The 24910-nt window shown below is 41.3% G+C and overlaps 2 protein-coding genes across 3 annotated transcripts in view; one reads left to right on the top strand and one right to left on the bottom strand.

Moving 5' to 3' along the window:
- The window catches only part of LOC138959141 (protein TBATA-like), a 60802-nt gene extending 46387 nt beyond the window's left edge, over window positions 1–14415 (top strand). For both annotated transcript variants that reach the window (XM_070330511.1, XM_070330510.1), the window contains exons 2-9: window positions 1339–1544; window positions 2275–2523; window positions 6131–6231; window positions 7164–7337; window positions 8714–8795; window positions 9945–10107; window positions 12257–12336; window positions 13804–14415. In XM_070330511.1, the coding sequence (XP_070186612.1) occupies window positions 1340–1544; window positions 2275–2523; window positions 6131–6231; window positions 7164–7337; window positions 8714–8795; window positions 9945–10107; window positions 12257–12336; window positions 13804–14036 (1287 nt within the window). In that variant the 5' untranslated portion in view covers window position 1339 and the 3' untranslated portion in view covers window positions 14037–14415. The remainder of the gene's footprint in view (window positions 1–1338; window positions 1545–2274; window positions 2524–6130; window positions 6232–7163; window positions 7338–8713; window positions 8796–9944; window positions 10108–12256; window positions 12337–13803) is intronic.
- Window positions 14416–15675: 1260 nt separating this feature from the next.
- LOC138959139 (tRNA methyltransferase 10 homolog A-like) lies at window positions 15676–24887 on the bottom strand. Its single transcript, XM_070330506.1, has 7 exons — window positions 24561–24887; window positions 22359–22524; window positions 20843–20914; window positions 20131–20202; window positions 19009–19155; window positions 17886–17991; window positions 15676–17451 (listed from the first exon to the last, which is right to left on the bottom strand). Exons 1-7 carry the CDS (start codon window positions 24737–24739, stop codon window positions 17141–17143), a joined length of 1053 nt encoding a protein of 350 aa, XP_070186607.1. The 5' UTR covers window positions 24740–24887; the 3' UTR covers window positions 15676–17140.
- Window positions 24888–24910: the final 23 nt, after the last annotated feature.

The following is a 24910-nucleotide window of genomic DNA, read 5'->3' as shown; positions in this document are numbered from 1 at the left end:
AAAACATTTAGTCAAAACTTGACTAAATGTAAAAAGGGGGCGGGGGGGGGGGGGGGGGGGTGCTGCGGGGTTCCGCTGCCTTTGCTGTGAGACGTACTTTATGCTGTCGCACACGCAGACCCAGCGCTTCCTTCATATTACTCGATTGGAAAAACGAAAGAGCATGTTTAGTTAGTATTGTTAGCAGTCGTTCGTAATTTGTAGACGGTTTGTTTTGGTTTGTATTTTATGTGAATCTTGATGTGCTGATGCATCACGCATTGTGAATGCGATGAGTGATAATGACTGAAAAACTAAAACACAAAATGTGAAAGCCAAAGGAGATGAAGCTTATAAATGTCAGCAGCCGCAAATGTTACCAATTAAATTGGAATCGGAAGATTGCGTAACCCGTTGCAATTATAACAAAAGAACGATACCGAGATAAGATGGAAGGGTTTCTAGCTTTGATTTTAGCTTTGTCTTTTGTGCTTTCGCCATCTTTATTCTTTATGCTCATTCCGCTGGCAAAATATGCGTTGGCGTCGCCTAGCGCCATGTGTTTTCCGAGCATGCCAATTAAATCGTTTCACCGTGTTGTATATCATGCGGAGCAGACTGCGCAGCGACCATAATTCCCACCTGCCAATCTCCTCAAAACACAACACAATGCAGCTGCATTGACTGTCTTTGTCGTGCACATGCACGGACTGAACAATGACTGGAATTTTCCCATTGTGTATTTCACGTGCGGAATGTAAGCTGGATTTTCTTTGCTATTTATGCCTTCCAGAAGTAGAACAAAGCATCATCTAAAAACTATTCTATTATGTGTGTCTCATACAGGCATACACAGTATTGTTCTGCTTTATAAATACGTATGGAGTGTTTCGTGTGTGGAGCAAAATAATGTGCTGATCATATAGAGCTCTTTGAGTAGCATGTGAAAACGTTAACTTTCTTCTCTGCAGTTTCAAAATATCTTCAAAACGTTACTGCATAATTATACATAAAGCCCCATGGGCCATGGGACATGGGGCTTTACGAACATCATCCTCATTCTCCTCCTCCTCCTCCTCTTCCTCATAATCATCCTCCTTCTCCTCATTATCATCATCATAATCAGAAGCAGCAGCAGCAGCGGCGGCTGCAGCAGCAGCGCTGTTGTCATCATTGTCGTCGCTATCAGTGTCGTCGTCATTGTCGTCGCCATTGTTGTTATCATCACCATCCTCGTCGTCGTCGTCATCACCATCATCATCATCATTGTTGCCATCATCATCATCGAAGTCGTCATTTTGTCCCTTTTGTGTAACAGAGACACAATCTTGATTTTTGCCTGTTCGTTATCACGTGCAGAATGAGTACATCGGAGGTGTTCCGGCCCACAGACGGGGACCTGGTGATCAGGGACAACATCGCGCAGGGGACAGGCATGGGGGGAGACATGTTCCAGCCAGGGTCCCGCCCCGCCACACAGGGGGGCTACCGCTTTGGTCAGCTCAGCCACAACTCCTTCTTCACCCGCCACAACCCCCACCCACACCGCGTCAGGCACATCAAAGGTAAGGGCAAAATGTGTATAGCCATGGAGCCGGTTGTGAGACGAGATGAATGTGTGTTTGGGAGGCGGGTGCGTGGGTGGGTTTTTTTGCTGTCCTGTGTTCTTTTAATAATCTTGCTCATTTATGCTAGATTTTTCCTTCAGATCATACGCAACTCGTCGTTTACAGTTTTGACCCATTTTTGAACATTCTTCCAAATTTAAGCTTCTTCTGTTTTTATGACAAGACAGGCGGTACCAAAACCAAAAGAAGTAAACTTTGGGCGAGGGGAAGGGACTGAACAGAGACTGGGCACTGTCTTGTAAGACATTATCCTTGTGTATCCAAACTCGTTTGTGAGTAGAGTTTGAGTTTGCAAATGATCCACTCTTTGCCTTCGGTCGCTATAACTCACACGTCTTGCATATTCTCAGCTCCGGTGTCACTTGGCACGAGCGTAGGATTGTAAATGATCCATCACTTCTCATACATACCTTGCTCGTACGTCTTACACTATCTTCGCCGGCACTTCCTTCCCGGTGGCTCTGGGTAGGCCTACATGCTTTCCTTAACTGAGCCCGAATTTGACTTCGCGAAGCCCTTTTACTGAAAATTCAGTGCCAAAGCTTCTTGCGGCGTGCTTCATGAAGTACTGTACATAGACATCGCGAAGTCGTCTTCGCCCAACCATAATATTAGTTTGCAGCTTGCCTTTAATCCCTCTCTCTCTCTCTCTGTCCTCCTCACTTAGGTCTGCTAGACGTACCCATCTGCTCGGTGAACGATGACGGCTACTTCGCCAGCCCCCGCTACTCTCTCGCGTTCCCGCCCAACAATTTCAACCATACCAAGCTCAACAACTGGAAGGGCCGCATCCCGGTCAACGCCATCAACGTCAACTCGCAGCTGCACCCCATCAACACCGTGACTGGCCTCCAGTACTTCATGGGCCTCAACAGCTACCCGTACAGGGAGAAGGCCATCCCCAAAGTGGGCCTGGGTGAGTTCCGCGTAGTTAGAAGCTCTGATGGTATGGGGCGATACACCCGGGAAAGGGCTGGGTGGGTTTATTACTGAGAGTAAGACATTGTAAGGACAGATTGTAAGAAAAGGCCCAGTCTTGAATCTTTATCCTTGTAAAATAAAGTTCAGTCTTCAGTCTCAGAGTACTCTGTATATCACGGACGTCAACAGCTATAACTTAATTTACCTTAATTTACACTCTTTCTCGTGAAAACAGTTCGGGTAAAGGTCTTAGATCTGGCAAGGCTTTTTTTTTATTTTTTATTATTATTTTTTTTTTTACATGGGATAAGGCACACACAAAAATAGGTCTGTTTACGGTAACATAGGCCCAAAAAATAGGGTCGGTAGGTCGGGATTTTTTTTTTCTCCAAAAAACCATATTTTTACGTTATTTTGCAAAAAAAACCAAAAGATTTTTTTTTTTTCCCCAAATGCCAAAAAAAAGTCTAGGGTCGCGCGAAAAAAATAGGGTCGGTCGGGTTACCGTAAACAGACCTATTTTTTTTTTGGCCTAAGCATATCCCCCCACTTGGTCACACTCCTAAAATGAATAGCCTCCGTGCTCTCTGTGGACAGTGGGATTTTTTTGAATGAATTAATGTCATCTGAGCCACTGGTGCATGGCTTTGTAAAAAAAAGTAATTCATTAAAAAATAAAAAAAATAACCACAGCAAGCAGTCGGGTTGTTGATTTTTGGTATGTGTCAGAGTGGAGGGATGGTCTTATTTTAAGTAAAAGCTTGCCCAGATCTGAGACCGTGACCGCGGAGTGCGGTTTAACAGTGGCTGTGTGCGTGTGTGTGTGTCTCATGGCCTGGAGCACGTCAGATGTTTTGGTTGTTTATATATCTATTATATGAGCAGTCCAGCCACAATTGTCCCTGCATAGTTTCAATCAATCAATCAATATGAGGCTTATATCGCGCGTATTCCGTGGGTACAGTTCTAAGCGCTAGGATTTTTTTTATGCAATTTATATCGCGCACATATTCAAGGCGCAGGGATTTATTTATGCCGTGTGAGATGGACTTTTTTTTACACAATACATCACGCATTCACATCGGCCAGCAGATCGCAGCCATTTCGGCGCATATCCTACTTTTCACGGCCTATTATTCCAAGTCACACGGGTATTTTGGTGGACATTTTTATCTATGCCTATACAATTTTGCCAGGAAAGACCCTTTTGTCAATCATGGGATCTTTAACGTCCACACCCCAATGTAGTGTACACGAAGGGACCTCGGTTTTTCGTCTCATCCGAAAGACTAGCACTTGAACCCACCACCTAGGTTAGGAAAGGGGGGAGAAAATTGCTAACGCCCTGACCCAGGGTCGAACTCGCAACCTCTCGCTTCCGAGCGCAAGTGCGTTACCACTCGGCCACCCAGTTTGTGTTGTATGGACAGTAAATAGTTGTTTGTCTTGTATCGTATGAGGGTCGTTCTACAAAGCTGTGCTATGAGGTCGTTATGACTTCAAAGTTGGCTTTGTCTTTGGCCATGTTGTGTTTTTAACTTGTATACGAACATCAGCTGAACTCAAATCGATGAAAGTGATCATAATAACACCAAGAAGACCTTCTTGTCTGTGTGTGTCTTTGATGTTATAAAACACAGCGAATAGTATCGAAAATCGTGGTCAATTTATGGAATGTTATAACACCAAGGAAACCTTCTTGCCTGTGTGTGTCTTTGATGTTAAAAATGCAGCGAACAGTGTCGAATATCGTGGTCGATATGTGACATGCTTACAGCTTCTTTTGTTTTAACTGTGTGTCTGCTAATAAAATGTAACAACAATACCTTAACATGTATATCAGTTTCCTTTTGTACCAGTGTTACGTATTCACTTAGTTGTATGCTTTAACAAATGTTTAGAATGTGTATTTTGATGAGTCGCAAAACGCCTTGTCCAACGTATTGGTCTTTGTTTTCTACTGCAGCTGCGTGTTCTGTCATGTATGAATGTTAGATGAATTGATTGTTTTGTGTTTCCTTGGTTCAGCCCAGTGTTTATATTTTAGTTTCCGTGTTACGTTGGCTATCTATATACTTTTAAATTAAATCAATTAATCGATGATATCAGTTTAGTTGACAAGTTCTTTTCTTTACTATCTCCATGTCACGTTGTAATAATTCGAACAGGAAATCTGGTGGGTTTTTTGGCTTCTGGTATTTAAGTGGTTTTATTTGCATAGAAGTTGCTACTGTGACGTTATTACCAAAGAAAGCACATTATTGTCAATAATACAATATCTGTTTCTTTCTTTTGTACTGTCTTTTGTTTTGAAGGAGCTCTGAGTGTAAAAAAATAATTGATGTCCTTTTTGCGTTGGTTTTGGTTGTTTTTCCTTTTGTGTTTGGGTTCCATGTTACGTTGGACATTTGTAACAAGAACACGTAACTTTAAACAGCAACCCGCTCATCCCCAAAGCATAAACTTATCTTTGTTCAACATTGCAGTATGGTTGGGGTCTGTATCTTTGTCATAAACCATGAAAAGGACCCATTCAAACACTTTCATGTGAGTGGTGATACTCATTTGTGCGCTTTTATACGTACATGTACAGTACACTGTTTTTGGTTGTTTCTGGTTTGTATTTGTATTTCTTGTTACGTTGGACATTTGTAAAATTACGTAACTGTAACATCAACCCACTTATCCTCAAAGCATAACCTTATATAATCGTTTTAACAACATGACAATGGTTTGGGTCTGCGTCTTTCCCATAAAACACAAAAATAACCTTTTCAGACGCTTTCAATTTACATGGTGCATGTCAAACGTATGGTGCACAGCCTTGTAGATCGGACCCGGAGATGGACATCCCCAAAGTGTGCCTGGGGGAACCTCAGTGCCAGAAATTATGTGGACATACGTACGTGCATATGAAGATTTGGGGAAATTCCTTAGGCCAGCCTGAGTCAGAGTGTCCGAAATTCGGTGGGTGTACGAAGATCTGGAGCTCAAGTCGGACGAGCAACCTTTACTTCAATGGCTTCAACAGCTACCCTCATAGGACAGTTGGCCTTGGTGAATATTCTATCAGACCGAATTCTTGGGGGGTGTGAACATCTTAGAAAAGGTCTTGGTTAGCTGTCAATTATCATGCTGCCAGTACTTCATTGGCGTCAAAAGAGAGGGAGAGAGTCGTCGCTAAAGTGGGCCTTGGTGAGTCTGCTATTGTTAGAAGTTCTATGGATGTATCTGAGGAACTGGGCCAGGTCGTCATGTGCGTTACTGTGAGTTGTGTTGTTTTCCTCAACGACCTGATGGGGAGAAACCTGACCTTGGTGTGAATATGAACCGTGAGCGGACGAAGAGACACTAGCGAGAGTACGCGAGAGAGAGAGAGATATTATCTTTTGTAATGACAAGTCTTCAGCATCCACCATCAGGGGCCTGACTTCATGAGATGATCGCAATTTTCATGGGGTGTATAGCGTTCCTGGCAACAGCGTTCCTGACTTACATAACCTTGTACCGTTGATCAGCTTTACACGCGGTACGGGGGATTGGCCATGCTAAATTCTAGTCTGAGTACGTTGATCGTGATGTTATTGTTCTACGTTTTATAGTACCAGTGACGGAGGCCTGGAGGGATGAACTGAAACGCTTCGCTGACGGGCTTGGGGACGTGCCGCTCACCAAAGACCCAGCAAGAGATTGCTTACCAAAGGTAAAGAAAAAAAACGTGGTGTTTGCGATATGTTGCCTCACCGATGACAGACCACCTCCCAATAAAGAACATCTGTTTCTCTGGGCGTGTTATTTGTTCTAAAACATACCCATGATGAAAGTCCACCTGCAATATAGGGACATGTTTGGCTGGTCCTAAGGTTTTCATTTCATCGCAGGTACTACTCTAAATAGAGTTTGCTACAACTAAAACAGGTCTTGCCTTCTTGTCTTTGATTGAACTAGTGAAAACACCTGATGCTGATGATCATGGTGGTTGTAAGAGCAATGGCTGATATTGCACACAATGATCTGGCCGCAAACTTTATTGTTACTTAGGTAGTATGCATGGAACAGGACAAAATGTAACTCATTGCGTTGCAATAAAGTGGTTCAGTACGTGGTACCACTGTTTTTAAGACATCAAAACTCTTAGAAAACTAGATATTAAAATACAGGATCGAAGCCCTAAAATGGACGGACGTAAATCTACAGATTGTATCAACAGAAAATCTGAGAAAGTAAGGTGACTCCCAAAACGGAATTTGACACTCTATACCTTCACATTATACGCCGCCCGCTGTATCTCATAACAGTTTGAGTCACTGACATTGTCAGAAATTCTTGAGGTGCAGGAACATCGGTCTGGAGAAAGGACCGGATGCAACATGTTCATTACTGAGAGTGTGTCTTGGATGTCACAGTCACCCTGTCAGTTACAATAGACCCCCCCCCCCCCCCCCCCCCAACTCCATTTTAAGACCCTGTCTTCAGATTGTTTGTTCATATCCGCTGTAAATTTACCCCCATTCAAGTTAAGATTCCCTACTTTCTAAGACCTGCTTTTCTCAGATTTTGGAGTGGGATTCCATTGCATGAAAAAGCTATCTGTGATTGACATTGATGAGTCGTGTTTTCTGACGATGTGCGCAGGCAGAAGAGGAGAGGCCAAAGACCACCATGTACTCCCAGGAAACAGGACGTCTGATCCCTCCCCCGTCACGTGCCATGTCACGTGGGAACAGCAGGCGTGGGCAGCGTACCCCTTACTACGGCTTAGGCGGCAACCTCCAGCACATCGCCCCCGCGCCTGACATGGAGAATGTGGTAAGCATGACAAAGATCCTGCACTGAACTGCCGGAGACAAATCTCTTTAGCATAAAAGGCACTCCCTGAATTCTGTCATTGCTTAAAAACCTTCATCCCTTTGTAATAAAGTTTTGAATCTGAATCTGAATCAGCTTTAGAACCCCTGATGTACTGCTAAAACTGCATAACCTTTATTACCACGTACGCATGCTCGCTCGCTCCGCGCATGGACACATGCCCTCACGCTCGCTCACGTGACACACACGTGTTGGAGCCTTGGTCAATTGTTTCAAATCAAATTAAAGACACTCGTAAAACATGACAGAAAATGCGTATTCGAGCTTCACAGTGAGTTTCACCGTTCCCTTTACTACTTTTGGCCATTGTTTGTTCGTTCATGGGCTGAAACTCCCACGGCTTTTACCTGTATGACCGTTTTTACCCCGCCATTTAGGCAGCCATACGCCGCTTTCGGAGGAAGCATGCTGGGTATTTTCGTGTTTCTATAACCCACCGAACTCTGACATGGATTACAGGATCTTTTTTGTGCGCACTTGGTCTTGTGCTTGCGTGTACACAAGGGGGTGTTCGAACACCGAGGAGAGTCTGCACACAAAGTTGACTCTGAGAAATAAATCTCTCGCCGAACGTGGGGACGAACTCACGCTGACAGCGGCCAACTGGATACAAATCCAGCGCGCTACCGACTGAGCTACATCCCCGCCCATACTTTTGGCCATTAAAATGTTTGTCCGAATAACGCAATCACTGAGAATGACAGCCAACTTCAGTCCAGGGCCGAGGTGCACGAAGCCCGTTTTTTGTTGTTGTTTTTTTTTTGCTTAACGCCCAGCCGACCACGAAGGGCCATATCAGGGCGGTGCTGCTTTGACATATAACGTGCGCCACACACAAGACAGAAGTCGCAGCACGTACAGGCTTCATGTCTCACCCAGTCACATTATTCTGACACCGGACCAACCAGTCCTAGCACTAACCCCATAATGCCAGACGCCAGACGGAGCAGCCACTAGATTGCCAATTTTAAAGTCTTAGGTATGACCCGGGTTCGAACCCACGACCTCCCGATCACGGGGCGGACGCCTTACCACTAGGCCAAGTGGTCAATGGTACGCAGCCGCAGGGTCGGATTGGTTACAGTTGAGAAGTGTTCTGATTTCAACTATTCAGATACCGCAGCCGGTTCCCACCCAGTTGGGTGGCACCCAGTTTCGCTTCGTGCATCTCAGCCCTGTTCACCGTGACCATGTATGGCGCTGTCTTGCAATAATAATCAGCAGCATGCAACAAAGCAGAGAAGTTTGCACAATACAGCTTCTATGTGTGTTTTGTCTGGCTAATCTGTTAAAATTGGTATGCTTGTGCCCTGCAGGTCTTGACGATGCTGTGCCAGATCCTGCAGACCGAGGATGTCAACGCCGTGCAGGCCTGGCTTTGCTCTTCTGGCGAAAAAGGTCAGTGTGTGTGTGTGTGTGTGTGTGTGAAGGGGGGGTGTATGTGTGTCAGTGTGTGTATGTGTGTGTGTGTATGTGTTTGTACCTGCGTGCGTGTGTGCATGAGTGCGTGTGTGTAACCTCAGTATGATGTTTTGACCAAACAATTACATGTAAAGACAACAGAGACAGATTCTTTCTTTATTTGGTGTTTAACGTCGTTTTCAACCACGAAGGTTATATCGCGACAGGGAAAGGGGGGAGATGGGATAGAGCCACTTGTCAATTGTTTCTTGTTCACAAAAGCACTAATCAAACATTTGCTCCAGGGGCTTGCAACGTAGTACAATGTATTACCTTACTGGGAGAATGCAAGTTTCCAGTACAAAGGATTTAACATTTCTTACATACTGCTTGACTTTCTTTCTTTATTTATTTGGTGTTTAACGTCGTTTTCAACCGTGCAAGGTTATATCGCGATGGGGAAAGAGGGGGATGGGATAGAGCCACTTGTTAATTGTTTCTTGTTCACAAAAGCACTCATCAAAAAATTGCTCCAGGGGCTTGCAACGTAGTACAATATATGACCTTACTGGGAGAATGCAAGTTTCCAGTACAAAGGACTTAACATTTCTTACATACTGCTTGACTAAAATCTTTACAAACATCGACTATATTCTATACAAGAAACACTTAACAAGGGTAAAAAGAAAAACAGAATCCGTTAGTCGCCTCTTACGACATGCTGGGGAGCATCGGGTAAATTCTTCCCCCTAACCCGCGGGGGGACAGAGACAGATGAGCATGTTGCAAATCATGCAAACAAATAAGCAAAAAGGAGTGGAACAAAGTGAACAGCAGCAAAACCAAACACAGTAACGACTATCATAATTATGTCTTTATCTTATGTACGTACAAAAAAAAAGGAGGAAAAATGAATACACTGACGAAGAATACTGCGAAACATGCAAGGAGACGAGCAATTAAGCCTTGCCAATTTGTAACCCCTTTTATTTCGATTTATGTACCTCCTGTTGCTAACTATTCTCCTGTTTATGCATCATGATTTTCGCTGCACAGAATAAAAAATAAAAAATAAACCTTACAGGTAGAGAAATTACTCGCACTTCAAGTCTTCACTGCTCAATTAGTTTTTATGTCCACTTCCAGAGAAGGTGATGGTGATGGAGATGATCAAGGCAGCCATGGTGGGCAGAGAGGAGTACTGGAAGCAGTATCCACCCATGGTGATGGATAACAAACCCACCGAGCAGAAGACTATACTGCCACCCATTAACGGTGCCCCTAGGCCACCCACTGGCGAGATGAACAGGTGAGAATCATTCACTTGCACCTAAAAATCTGAGAATTCTAGGTCTTAAACAAAAAGGTAGTCTTAAAACAGATAAGATAAGATAAGAACACTTTAATGTCCATGTTCATTATGTGTAAACATGGACGGTTTCCTTTTTAAATTTACTTGACACTATGAAGAGAATATCTGAGAAAATCAAGTGTTCAAAATTATGGGTCTAAAAAAAAAATAACAGAGGTTTTATGGTACTGCCATTCTTTCCGCTCTAAGCTGACTGACATACAAGGGGATCCTCGCAGAAAAAAACTGCTCACATGTATTGATTAGAACTGTCTCATCAAGTACTTTTAGTAAGATAGATGCTTTTGTTGGGAAAAAAAAACCAAAAAACATTAAGCAAGAAAGGCATCTTGCTTCGAATATAAATATTGATTTTTTTCCTATGAAAACTTCCTGATCAGTATTTAGCTTTTTTGGAATGAATTTTCACACAGCACTAATTAGACATTGCCAAGTATTTATATATGCAATTCTGAAGTCACTCATTTTAGGTGCATTTCTTGCTCTGCATGCACAATGTGAGTGCAAGCTTTTTGTTGCTGGTGCTTTACACACTATCCACTGTGGCAAACATGCAGCTCACTGTTTTCTGCACACGGATTTTACTTGCAAAATAATTTCTGTCTGTACTATGCATGTTAGTTACTGTTCAGATATCTGCAAGGTAAAACCCAACAATGTTTTCTTAACCCACATAGTAGCTTCATGGGGTGATTCAAGAATAAGGAACATTAGCTCAAATGACAGATTTATTTCTGCTGATTGTAATATTCAAAGCAATTGCTGCTAGTGGAGTGCTAACAAATAAAAGGAATCGCTGGAAATGAGAAGGCGGATGGTCTGGCCAAAGATGCAGGAAGACAGGAACAACCAGAAACCAGCCTGTCCTTCCGAGAGACCAAAACCCTCATCAAGCATCGCTGGAAGACAGCATTCAAAGAAAGAAACGGAGGCTACAAGCCAGACCAAGACCCCATCCACCGCCTCAGCCGTGCAGAGCAGACTGCCATTTTCCGGCTGCGTACAGGGCACTGCGGCTTTAAAGCGCACCTGAAAAGGATCGGCGTAGCAGAGTCGGCATTGTGCGATTGTTTGTTTATTTGTTTGTTTATTTGTTGCTTAACGTCCAGCCGACTACGCAGAGCCATATCAGGACGAGGAAGGGGGGGATGAAGGGGGCCACTTGTCAAGCGATTCCTGTTTACAAATGCACTAACCCATTACTTGTGTCCCAGCAGGCTTTAGTAAAACTAAATTAATACCTACTGGAAGATTACCAGTTTCCAGTATGTTAAAATAGGCTTAACCTATCTACTGCTGGACTTACATCAGAACACTAACAGATTAAACTATACATGAATCGCGAGACAAGCGGCAAGAGAAGAGATTTTTGGAAAAAATACAGGTGAATGAGCAAGAAGGCAGAAAAAAGAAAAGAATTCATGAAGAAAAAGAGAGCATGACAGGAAAGAGGAACCAAAAATCTACCTAACAGCAAACTAGAAAGCTCCTGCGGTTCCAAAAACAGGAGGGGCCTTTAATTTCATAACCGCAGTGCCCCACTGCGGGCATTGTGCGATTGTGGGGCGGCCGACCAGACAGTAGAACATGTATTGAATACATGCACAAACTTCACCCTGCTGCGGAACCAGATCTGGCCAGAAGGAGCTACACTGGAGACCAAGCTCTGGGGAACGTCAGAAGACCTGAAAGCGACGTTCCAGTTCACGACAGCAGCGGAACTACGACCCTAGACACAACCGTCGAACGCAGAAGAAGAAGAAAAGGAAAAAAAGAAAAAGAAAGAAAAAGAAGAACATTGTCACCGAATATTATCTTTCATGGTGAGAGACTAACTTAAACAATACCACAAACTACCTTGTAAAAGCCCAGTATCGAGCAAACGCTCGAGTGAAATTGGTGCATAAGGGGGGTGGGCGTTTACAAGGTAGTTTACGGTACTTGCACACACCTTACGTTGTTAGCACGCTCAGCTTATAAAACACAGAACTCTGACAAACTGACTCATAGGCATACATTTCCAAATAAATACCTAAGCATGCTTGTTGGAATGTGAGTGGTGATGAATTGGTGTGGCCAATTGCAGGCTAGTGCTAGAGGAGCAGCCTCAGGCCATGATGCTGGAACCGCCAAATGCCGCCCTGCGCACAGTGGTGGAAGACAAAGGTGAGTGTTGCCTAGCAACTGCTCTTGCATTTCTTCACAGAATAAATGACAGAAGCGCACCACATTTGAGTACAGTGGAACCCCCTTTTAAGACCCAAAATCTGAGAAAAGCGGGTCTTAAAAAGAAGGGAGTCTTAAAACGAGGGTAATTTTACAGAGGTAAAGAACTTTCTTTCTTTCTTTATTTGGTGTTTAACGTCGTTTTCAACCATTCAAGGTTATATCGCGACGGGGAAAGGGGGGAGATGGGATAGAGCCACTTGTCAATTGTTTCTTGTTCACAAAAGCACTAATCAAAAATTTGCTCCAGGGGCTTGCAACGTAGTACAATATATGACCTTACTGGGAGAATGCAAGTTTCCAGTACAAAGGACTTAACATTTCTTACATACTGCTTGACTAAAATCTGTACAAACATTGACTATATTCTATACAAGAAACACTTAACAAGGGTAAAAGGAGAAACAGAATCCGTTAGTCGCCTCTTACGACATGCTGGGGAGCATCGGGTAAATTCTTCCCCCTAACCCGCGGGGGGAAGGTTAAAAACAGAAAGTCTGACAAAACAAGGTCTTAAAAAGGAGGGAGTCTTAAATTGGGGGGGTCTTAAAAAGGGGGTTACCACTGTACGGAGAACTCTGCATGAAAGAAGATAAACATACTATAGAAAGTGTAAAACTAGAGTAAACTAAGTTCTGGTTAACTGTTTACAATGCGGAGATGATGAAAACAGTGTTCAAACTCAAGAAGAAAAAAAAATGCATTCTTTTTTCTGTATGTCACACATTCAGATAATAAAGTTGTATTGAACTAAAAATTAAATTAATGTGTATCAACGCTCGGATAGAGACCATTGCAATGTTTGATTAAGTAAGGTAAGCACTGTTCCTTACTTTTCCTGAAAGCACTTTTATGAAGGTCAGCAAACTTTGACTATGCTACAGCACACAGAACCAGAAAGAAATATATTTTACTCATAAGTATCTCGATATGTATGATATCTAAAAAAAAGTTATTTTAACTGTCACTGGCACTCGAACACTTCGAAACTTGCACTGAGCTTTTACACGTTTGATGTGTTTAAATCCAGTTCAACAAAAAATAAGATCTAAATCTGTTTATAAATAGGACTGGAAATTTTTTTTTTTTTTTTTGGGGGGGGGGGGGGGGGTTATGAACTTCTAATGAATGAAGTCTTACTTTAAATTCTATCCTTATCTGGCCAAAAGCAGTTGAAAAGAATTTTGTAAGAAAAAGCTTAGCTTTGATTTCCAAATCCACAGCTTCTGTCTTGCGGTTTGTTTTCTTTACAAAGTATACATAACTCTGTAACCTTGGTATTTTGACTTTTTAAGATAATACCAGTACCTTTTGGCCTCTCTTTCGTTAATGATACTATGTCGCTGCAAGTCTTTTTTATTACCAATTCACAATTTTGCATGTTATTCACGTTTTTTTCATCTTCAGATTTTACTATTGATCCACCAACCAACGACGTCTTCAGACCATCCAGCCAGCTCAAGAGGCCGTCAACCCAGCAAGCCCCACGACCCCCCACCGGGCCTCCCCCTGCTCTCACCAAGACCGAGGAAACCCTAACTGAAGAGCCTCAGCTCAAATATACCAAGACCCCGCTCAAAGAATCTGTGCCTCAAGTCGACGCCACGTGGAACCAACATGAAAGTGTCAACACATTTTAAGACACGGCTTCAGTAGCACAAAAATGTCTTTATTTTTGTCTAATTTATTTTTCTCAGAAGTCACAATGCATGGAAGTTTGCTATAAAGACAAATAAGAGAAGCTACACAAAAACTGATTAAAGAAAAGAAAAAAAAGACTGTTTGTGAATGTAAACTGATGAATACTGCTGAGTAACTGAGATCTCCAGTAAAATGGTTTCAAACATCCTAAATAGATTCATCCTTCATGACTGAACTTATTCTGAACCAAATCTTTCGCATACATTTTTCGTTTTGGTTTCATGTGGTATTGCAGCATCAGACCATGTGTGTGTATCACCATTGAGGTCTCCGAGTGTTGGGTCAAAAGAGTGTGCAGAACACAATTCAACGACAACATTTTTGACTAAATGTTTTAACGTAGAGGAGGGAATCGAGACGAGGGTGTGGTGTACAAGAACAAGAACAAATGTTTATTGTCCTCAAACCAAAAAGGTTATTGACACATTGCTATGAATTCTAAAGCATTCTGCGACAAACCTTCCGAGACATATTTGAACATCTTTGTCCATAAATATTTCACTTGGTTTATAATTAATATAATCTACATCAATATTAGTCACGTCTTTTTTAAACTTTTCTCTACTTTCATGGAATTTTACGCATTCATCCAGAAGATGATATTCATCTTCAACAATGTTACATACCATACACAAACGATTTTCTCTTTGGATGTTATGATGTCTTCCAGTTTCTATTTTTAGATTGTGACTACTGGTTCTTAATCGACTTAAGCTGTCCTGTGATTTCGATTTTCTATCATTGTCAGATATGACTGAATTTCATATGTATCACATATATTTGAATAGAATCTTAATCTATATATGTACGAGTGTGTGTGTGTGTGTGTCTGTCTGTGTGTGTGTGTAGAGCGATTCAGACCAAACTACTGGACCGATCTTTATGAAATTTGACATGAGAGTTCCTGGGAATGATATCCCCGGACGTTTTTTTCCTTTTTTCGATAAATGTCTTTGATGACGTCATATCCGGCTTTTTGTAAAAGTTGAGGCGGCACTGTCACACCCTCAAATTGATTAAAATTTTGGCAAAGCAATCTTCGACGAAGGTCGGAGTTTGATATTGCATTTCAGCTTGGTGGTTTAAAAACTAATGAGTGAGTTTGGTCATTAAAAATCGGAAACTTGTAATTAAAATAATTTTTTTATTAAACGATCCAAAAACAATTTCATCTTATTCTTCGTCCTTTTCTGATTCCAAAAACATATAAATATGTTATATTCGGATTAAAAACAAGCTCTGAAAATTAAAATTATAAAAATTATGATCAAAATTAAATTTCCAAAATCGATTTAAAAACAATTCCGTCTTATTCCTTGTCGGTTCCTGATTCCAAAAACATATAGATATGATCTGTTTGGATTAAAAACACGCTCAGAAAGTTAAAACGAAGAGAGGTACAGAAAAGCATGCTATGCAGCACAGCAAAACCACTACAGCGCTGAACAGGCTCGTCAGTTTCACTCCGTTTTGCACAAGCGGCAGACTACGGTCATTGTGAAAAAATGCAATGCGTTCAGTTTCATTCTGTGAGTTCGACTGAGCTTGACTAAATGTTGTATTTTCGCCTTACGCGACTTGTTTTTATTTCCTTTTTTTTATTTTGGTTGACATCATTTTGAAATCATAATGGAAATGTCAATATTTACCATTTGAGAAAAGAATGTCAAAGGAAATTTCATGACTTTTACTTTATGAAAAATGTGTATTTATTCACCCACCCCACTCCTGATCTCTCCTTGTTCTGTCAATCTCTGGTGTTTGTCCTTCTACCAAGGAGGCTATGGCCACTTTAACAAATTCAAAATAACAGTCTGTCATTTCTTTCTTTACATACTTCCAATGTCCCCCCCCTGAAAGGAGCTTTGTTGTGATATTCTTCTTTGTTTCTTTTTTTTCTTGCTTACGAGTGTTTTGACCACTCAACTGTGTGATGTTGCAAAACATTTCAATAGTATTTATGTTACTTGTTGGTGTTCATCTCAGTATTGCATGGTGTGTGTTGTTATGTGTTTAACCATGTTCATTTGCCAAGGAACAGTATTAAAATGTATGGTATCACAGTTCAAGGTTTATATTTCCCTAATAAAACAATGTTAAGAAGTATATTGGTGTATTGTGAATGTCGCACATTCATATCATTGTAAAATATCTTGATATCAAGAGCATGTGTTTATGTTTGCACCTATTAGGAGACAAACTAATGCTTAGGTTGATGAGAATACTGTCAAAAGTTCTACTCCTCCAAATTAAACATGCATTGCACAAATCTACACTGTGATGTTTTCCCTTGACTCACTTTTTGCCTAAGCTAAGTTTAGTTTTAAAACCAGTTTAGCAGTGAATATCTCTCTTTTTAGCTCACCCAGTTACCAACAATTAATTTGTATTACAACTTTCTTGTGCATGGAAGTGATAAATTACACTTTTATGCCTTGTTAAATGTTAATGTTTCAGTCTGAAAATTGCTCTTTTTTCCATTGTGTACATTTTTTAAGACGACTACTTTTGCATTGGTTTTTTGAGAGGTACCGATAAAATCATCTACAAGATGTTTGAAATCCTACTTCAAGTATTTGTTCCCTCAAAGCCACCATACAAGCTGTGATAAATGTGTAAATAAATGTCTAAAGTCATGTCCAAAAAGTGAAGGACTGTTTGTTTGGATGTGTCGCTTGAAACTGAACGAACACACACACACACACACACACACACACACACACACACACACACACACACACACACACACACACACAGAGGAAATAAATCATGACAGAATCTTTCTTAAAAAAAATCATGTATGCATTCAAATGTATTATAAATCTTATCCTTGTTATGTCCCGCAATCTTCTTATGGACTGAATTCTACTTTATCATCAATAGTTCCATTACGCTGCCCTTCACACTTATACTCGTACTAGCTGCAACAACAATCTCAATCTCTATGTTGTTTCATTCTCCTTACTTCATCCAAGCTATGTGTGAAGTCCCTCACGCTTTGGCAGTGCTCAGTTTCGCATTCACAGCAAACTGACGCCACTGATCAACTTTTGTCAGAAATCTCACTGGTGTTCTCTTGGTCTGTAGCTTTTACATCCGCCCCACATGTCTCACTGTCTGTTTTAGTCTTATCACAAGTCCCACTGCTATCGACACAGTCTTCGCCTTTCACATCCTTGTCACAAGTTTCGCTGCTATTGCCACAGTCTGTTGCTTTCACATCCTGGGTATTGTCACAGCTTGCGTCCTTTTCTTTGTTATCTTTAGCGCATGCACCTTTCCTCTGTGGTAATACTGACAGGAATGACGTTTGCCAGTCCTTGGTCTCTGTGAAGCGCAGCAAGATTTCAAAAACTGCAAACGCATCAGAAAAAAAGTCTGTACGTAATGTCCATACAACGCACTGTCAATGCATGTCTCTGGTTATTTGAAAATCACAGAAAATCCAAGACATTTGTTGCTTAGTTAAAGCTAATAAAGCAGAATACCGAGAATGAGGGAAACAGAGAACTTTGAGACAGAAGCTTTGTTTCTCAGAGACTGGAGGCATGTTTTTACATGGCACTGGGTTGAAACACTGTGACTGACTGCATTCTTAGATGAAAATGGAAACATAAAAGTGGTATGTAAAAACTCTTGCCCAACCCCCCCCCCCCCCCCCCCACACACACACACACACACGCCGTACACCCACACACCACAACCCCTCTATTGACACAAACGCACACACACACATATGTGCTGGGTATTACACAAGCACGCATCCAAACACACACCAAGCAACATACCATGGTTGATGGTGAGGACTTTGCGAGACTTGAGTTGTAGAAACTGACCAAGAGGAAGCTGTGCATGAGCCAACCCTTTCTCTTCAGCTAGGTTGTGGCAAAGACCCTGCAAAAAAGAATCCACACATTACCTGAGAACTGTGAGCTTAGACTTTTTGTTTTCAATTTAAAGAACAAGTAATGCAAAGCAGGGCAAACAAATTTATGAGAACTGTGAGCTTAGCAGTTTTGTTTTCAATTTAAAGAACAAGTAATGCAAAGCAGGGCAAACAAATTTACTCTGAAGGAATATGAACAGACAAATACAATAGTACCCATATCTACAGTGCTTCAAGCTGCCTGAGCAATAAACCACAACAAGAAAGTATGCAGTCGTTCCAATACAATTCTTTTGGAGACCATGGAAGCCTTTTTCGTACCTTCTTCAAACTAGTAGTGCAAGAAGCAACCTTGTTTGTCCTACATGTTCTAAAAGTAATAAACTGCAAGTGCAAGACACAGCCCTAGAGCTATTACTAATGAGTATTACATTCATAGTGTCTAAATCTCAGACAAAAAACAACAACAACAACAACTTTCAACAACAACAACAACAACAACATCTTCCAAACTTGAGCCTGTTGTTGAGTCTATTTGTTTGCACCATACCACACTTGTTTTGGTGACAAGTCATATTTTACCACAAAAATGGATAGACTATCTTCCATGCGTAAGTCTCCCCAAGTTCAGGTTAAATCTTGTCCTTGAGTTTCAAACAAACAAACAAACAAACAGTGTTTCATATCTCTCGCTTTTAGTATTACTATTCGTACAACTCCAAAAGCAACTAAGAAAATACTTCACGGTAAGGGAGACAATTTGAGATGAAAACTACACCTGGGTCTGAGACTCTAAGTGTCACTGTCAGACTATGAAGGAGGTACGCACGAGAAAGTGCTCAACTTGGTGGGACCCAAGCACAGGGTCAGATTGGTTGAAATCTCAAACAAATCTTAATTTCAACCAATCTGATCCTTCACTTAGGTCCCATCCAGCTGGGCACTTCCCCGTGGTCACCACACCAGTTGTCTCCATCTGAAAATCAGTGAAAAATGAAAAAGCGTTACTAAATGTGAGTGCTCACTTTGTGGTGGTTGTGGTCGACGAGACCACCGATGACATAGACCTTCGTTTCGTCCAGTGTGTCCAGAACGTTGGGAGACTCGCTGCTCAGGTAGACAATGTCCTCCTTTGGAAACACTTCCATGTACTCACGCTCTTCTTTGTGCAGCTGCAAACACATTTTTTTTGGTCTTTGAATTGAATACAGGGCATATTACAAGACTTGAATAAGCACACCTGCTGCATGTAGGCCTGCAAACATACACACTTACAAACATGCATGTGCAAACAAAACACACCAAACCATACACAATTCGCTTACGATCTTGCAATGTAACACATCACGACCTACTAACAAAGATATACAGTGGAACCACCCTTTTAAGACTACCAATATCTAAGACTCTCTTCTCATAGATGTTTTATTCATAGCCTAGTGTTGTAAATTTACCTCCATTTAAAAACTCCTTCCCTTTAAGACCTGATTTTAGAGGTCGTAAAAGAGCGTTTCCTCTGAGTAAGTGCTCTGGCACGCCAGACAATGTGTATTCAGGTTACTTGTTCATACAATGCTCCTTACTGCCCAAGAAGCCGGCTTCCGCAGAGTTCTCACGTACTTAATGTTGCCTTACAATATGTATCACACCAACAAGTAACATCCCTTTCAGCTTATTACTGAATCTTGTCATCAAGCTCAAAAGTTAAAATGAGCTGTTTAACTGAAATTCTGTCCACTTTACTGTGCCATTCCTGCTATTATTGGTTTTTTTCACAGTACATGCATGTTAACAGTACATACTTTGTGCTCTAAAATAATTCAAGGAGGCTACCAATAAAAGAAGGGCTATCACTAACACACTTTCAGAAAGTGTAAAAAGAAAATAACATACGCATGGAAAGAGTTGCTTCCAGATAATACCATAACTTTTCTAAAGTATTTACTAACACACTTCACCACATAATTTATAAAATTATACGATGCTGACAAAATTAATCAGACAGGGTATTGTGTCTTTTTTCTAACTCGTTTGCCTACTTTGGGAGTTGGCTTTGTCTGAGTTTAGCAGTTAAATTGAAGCACCCATGAAGCAAACAGCTGACAATTGAAAGGTAGCAAACAGCTGACAATTGAAAGGTAACATACGTCCCAGCCTTTGTAGTCTCCAATGCTGTCCAGTCTCTGTTTGGCTTTGCCCACTATCCCGCACACGTAAAGCTGAAACAAACCACAAAAAAACTTTAAAAGCACATATAATAAAAATAAAAACTTGCTGAGAATTGACAGCAAAAGTGCAAATCTAACTTCAGGCTAGGATGAAACTAAAATTCCCCTTCATTTTTAACAAACACAACATGTACCGTAAACTACCTTGTATACACCCACCACCTCACAAATGTATTGCGATTCTCTAGCCACTCTAGAATCCTTTTTCTGTCCAATCCGCGAAACATTTCCAACTCCAAGGAAGGGAAACAATTGAAAAACAACAATAACAGCAGACTGAATAATCTTTTTTATTTTCCTTTTCTACTCCAATGATCGAAACTGGGGGGTGTGAGTTTACTAAGTACTGTACCCTGTGCGCAAAATTTGACCGAAAGTAGGGGGTGGGCGTTTACTCGATACTGGGCGTATACAAGGTAGTTTACGGTACATGTAAACATCAAAAATATATATAATCAAATGCATTCTGCCTCATCCATTAGCTAGAAGTATAAACTTGTTGCAGCACTGGTGTTATAAAAGTTGATTGAATCCAATTACTAAAAACTTGTCTCCAAATAATTGCTTTCTTAGGTTGTGTGTGTTTATGCATGCGCGCCTGCATGTGTGTGTACAGGTGCATGTGATGTACCTGTAGTGGATTCTCAGCTCGTCGGTTGGCTGAATAACTGTGCTGAATCTGCTGTACCAAAAAAGTTGTGTCCTGTCAAGAAGATACAACAGAAAAATCATGTACCTGATTAAAACACCAAACAAACTGTTTCTGAGAAAGATGATAACACAGGGGTAGTCATTTGTATTACCCGGTAATCACTTTATTACCTTTCTGCTCATCTCCACCGCTCAAGACAAGATGAACAAGAAGGGCAAAGCCCATACGACTCACATGCTTGACCTTGACATGACCTTGACCTTCAGGGTCAAGGTCAAATAACTAAACCTAGCAATGACATCATACACTAAGAACTGCTTTACACATTTTTCCTACCAAAATACATGTGACCTTGACCCAAGGTCATCCAAGGTCATGCAACACAAAGCTGTTAATTCAAGACATAGGAAGTACAATGGTGCTTATTGGCTCTTTCTACCATGAGATATGGTCACTTTTAGTGGTTCACTACCTTATTTTGGTCACATTTCATAAGGGTCAAAGTGACCTTGACCTTGATCATATGTGACCAAATGTGTCTCATGATGAAAGCATAACATGTGCCCCACATAATTTTTAAGTTTGAAACAGTTATCTTCCATAGTTCAGGGTCAAGGTCACTTCAAAATATGTATACAATCCAACTTTGAAGAGCTCCTGTGACCTTGACCTTGAAGCAAGGTAAACCAAACTGGTATCAAAAGATGGGGCTTACTTTGCCCTATATATCATATATAGGTGAGGTATTCAATCTCAAAAACTTCAGAGAAAATGGGAAAAATGTGAAAAATAGCTGGTTTTTTAGACAACATTTATGGCCCCTGCGACCTTGACCTTGAAGCAAGGTCAAGATGCTATGTATGTTTTTTGGGGCCTTGTCATCATACACCATCTTGCCAAATTTGGTACTGATAGACTGAATAGTGTCCAAGAAATATCCAACGTTAAAGTTTTCCGGACAGACGGATGTCCGGACGGACGGACGGACGGACGGACGACTCGGGTGAGTACATAGACTCACTTTTGCTTCGCATGTGAGTCAAAAACCTCCATGCAGCGCCTTATCAAAATAGTTAGGAATAATTTATTAATTTAATATGCATTATATATATATAGAGAATACTACATGGCTTGCTGTGTCGTACCAGATTTACACGAGTTTTTTTTTAAAATATTGAACTGCGAGTTGAAAAAGCAACGAGTGTAAATCTGGTACGACACAGCAAGCCATGTAGTATTCTGTTTATCCTACATACTGTACTTACGTATGTAGGATAAATATATATCTTCATTGCATACAATGTTTATTTAAATCAAAGAGATCAACAAAACAAAACTTCAAAATGTCAAAACACACCTGTTTACAGAATGAATTATTATTATACAAGATGATCAGTGCACATGCTAACAAAAGTCCATTTCTTGTGTACTCAGCACTTTGTATTTTACACTAAAATGACGACTGTTTGACTTTGAAGTATTCAACTGCTCTTACCTTTTCAGTCATAAAATCATCAAAAGAGCAGTCAATAACGACCCTTAAACGACAGGCCGAGTCAACCATTCTGTTTTTCTTCAAGCTTTTTCTTGATGGTCCAATGTCTTCGCCGCGTTTCTTCATCTCAGCAAAACGCCTTTTTTTCTTCTCTCTTTCGGCATGTCTGTGAGAAAAGAGACAAAAATGCTGTAACATTTATTGGTGATGTTTATACCCCCTTAAAATGTAGGTGTTAACTACTTAATGATGTGGAGTCAAATAGAGATTGAATGAGGGACTGAAATGGAACATGATAAAAAAGGAGGACATTTGCATGGACTATGAAATTTGAAAATGGCTTAGCAAAATGGCTTAGCAAAACAGGTGCACTCCTCATGAGGGCCCAGACAAAATTCAAAAAAAAAAATACAACCAAATCTTATTTTTGTTCTTAGCAAACTAGTGCATTCACTGATTCAGCCATTCTGAGCATAAATTTAGAATTTGGGTAAAAGAGAGACCAAGGCTGAGGTGTTTTGTGATAGCACAAAAATACCTTATCTCTGTAGCCACTTCTCTTTTAGAATTTGGGTAAAAGAGAGACCAAGGCTGAGGTGTTTTGTGATAGCACAAAAATACCTTATCTCTGTAGCCACTTCTCTTTTAGAATTTGGGTAAAAGAGAGACCAAGGCTGAGGTGTTTTGTGATAGCACAAAAATACCTTATCTCTGTAGCCACTTCTCTTTTAGAATTTGGGTAAAAGAGAGACCAAGGCTGAGGTGTTTTGTGATAGCACAAAAATACCTTATCTCTGTAGCCACTGCTGCGGTGCACGAACCGAAAGTGGGAGAGAACAAACTGCAGGTTCTGATTTGTTGAAATCACAACACATAGACGTTTTGTTTGTTTGTTTGCTTAACGCCCAGCCGACCACGAAGGGCCATATCAGGGCGGTGCTGCTTTGACATATAACGTGCGCCACACACAAGACAGAAGTCGCAGCACAGGCTTCATGTCTCACCCAGTCACATTATTCTGACACCGGACCAACCAGTCCTAGCACTAACCCCATAATGCCAGACGCCAGGTGGAGCAGCCACTAGATTGCCAATTTTAAAGTCTTAGGTATGACCCGGCCGGGGTTCGAACCCACGACCTCCCGATCGCGGGGCGGACGCACTTTCTCGTGCACCTCAGCCCAGGGGAACAGGCTTCGAACAGTTGGGGAGGAGGAAAACAAGCTTTCAGGAGGAGAAAAACAGGTTTTCATTGGAGGAATCTCTGTTGAATTGAATGTAGAGCTCAGAACAAATGCCGATCTTATTCTGTATCATCCTGATCCAGGGGAGTCATAATAATAGCACTGCTCACCCACAACACTATTAAAGTTTAACTTTAACATTACCCACCAAGTTTTGTAAAAACTAAAATTGAAGAACAGTTACACTCACTTACAGTGCCCCAAATTAACTTCTTCAGTTTTTCAACCACAGTCATGAATGATCATCTCTCCGTTAACTGAGAGGGCATCCCATCCTGTTCTCTTCAACTCCTTTTTCCCCCGAACACTGCGCCAGTGGAACAAGCTCGACCCTAAGACCACAGTTGCTCCTTCACTGGAGTCCTTCCAAGCTGGTCTGGGTCGTACCCACGGACTTGCCTCGCTGACACAGTAACCCTGCAGCTCTTCGTGTAAATAGTTTTATACTTTTAACCATCTTCTCGGAGTTATTGGGTCACCCACCACCAGTAACCAATTACTCAGTACTCCGCCGCTGGACTACAGACGTTCGGATGAACCCAGTCCACATCAAGAAAGAAGAGAAGAAGAACTGTCAGCTACATAGTTATGTCCCTTGAACATGTTCAAGACATGTACGGAATCGATCAAATTTCAAAATTACTGCTTTTTAACACAATATTGCTTAAGTTTTAACACACTACCACTACTGCAGTACCATATGGTTCTCTCTGTCTGTAATTAATTTACAGTTTAGTACCTTACTCAGTTACTGTGCTTACAACAGCTTCCTTAAATCTGGGACACTGTTCTTGAAATGTACCCCAAATTTATATTACTAATTTACTTGTAACTTACAAACTTTCAGTCTTCGCAGTGTGTGTGTGACTGTGACTGTGACTGTGAGTGCATCATGATGCACACATGTGTTTGTCGTGTGTGAGTGTGTGTGTTTGTGCTTGTGATAGCACGAAAATACCTTATCTGTGATTTAATCTGCAGCCACTTTTCTCTCTTCTTTTGTTTCTTTATCTGGTTCTTAGACAACGGTTGTTGATAACTGCTGGTGCTACTGGAGTCAGCAGCTGCACCAATTCCATTTTGTGTGGAATCTGGCCCGTCAACAGCACTAATTTCCGCGTTGCACTCAGTCGACATGGTATCTTTTACGTTTTTTGTTGTCAAAATAAATTGTCAACCGATCTAGACTACGACTGAGGGCGAGTAATGTAAACAACTGCAAGGACCACAAGCTGCAACGTATCAAACTTCCATGCCCACTTTGAGTTCCATGGGCGCAGCCATGTTGATCCGCAACTCTCGCGAGGT

The sequence above is a fragment of the Littorina saxatilis genome, linkage group LG2, assembly GCF_037325665.1.
Source record: "Littorina saxatilis isolate snail1 linkage group LG2, US_GU_Lsax_2.0, whole genome shotgun sequence".
In the NCBI taxonomy this organism is placed as follows: Eukaryota; Metazoa; Mollusca; class Gastropoda; order Littorinimorpha; family Littorinidae; genus Littorina; species Littorina saxatilis.
The sequence above is the reverse complement of the archived record's forward strand: the minus strand, read 5'-3'. Positions and strand labels throughout refer to the sequence as shown.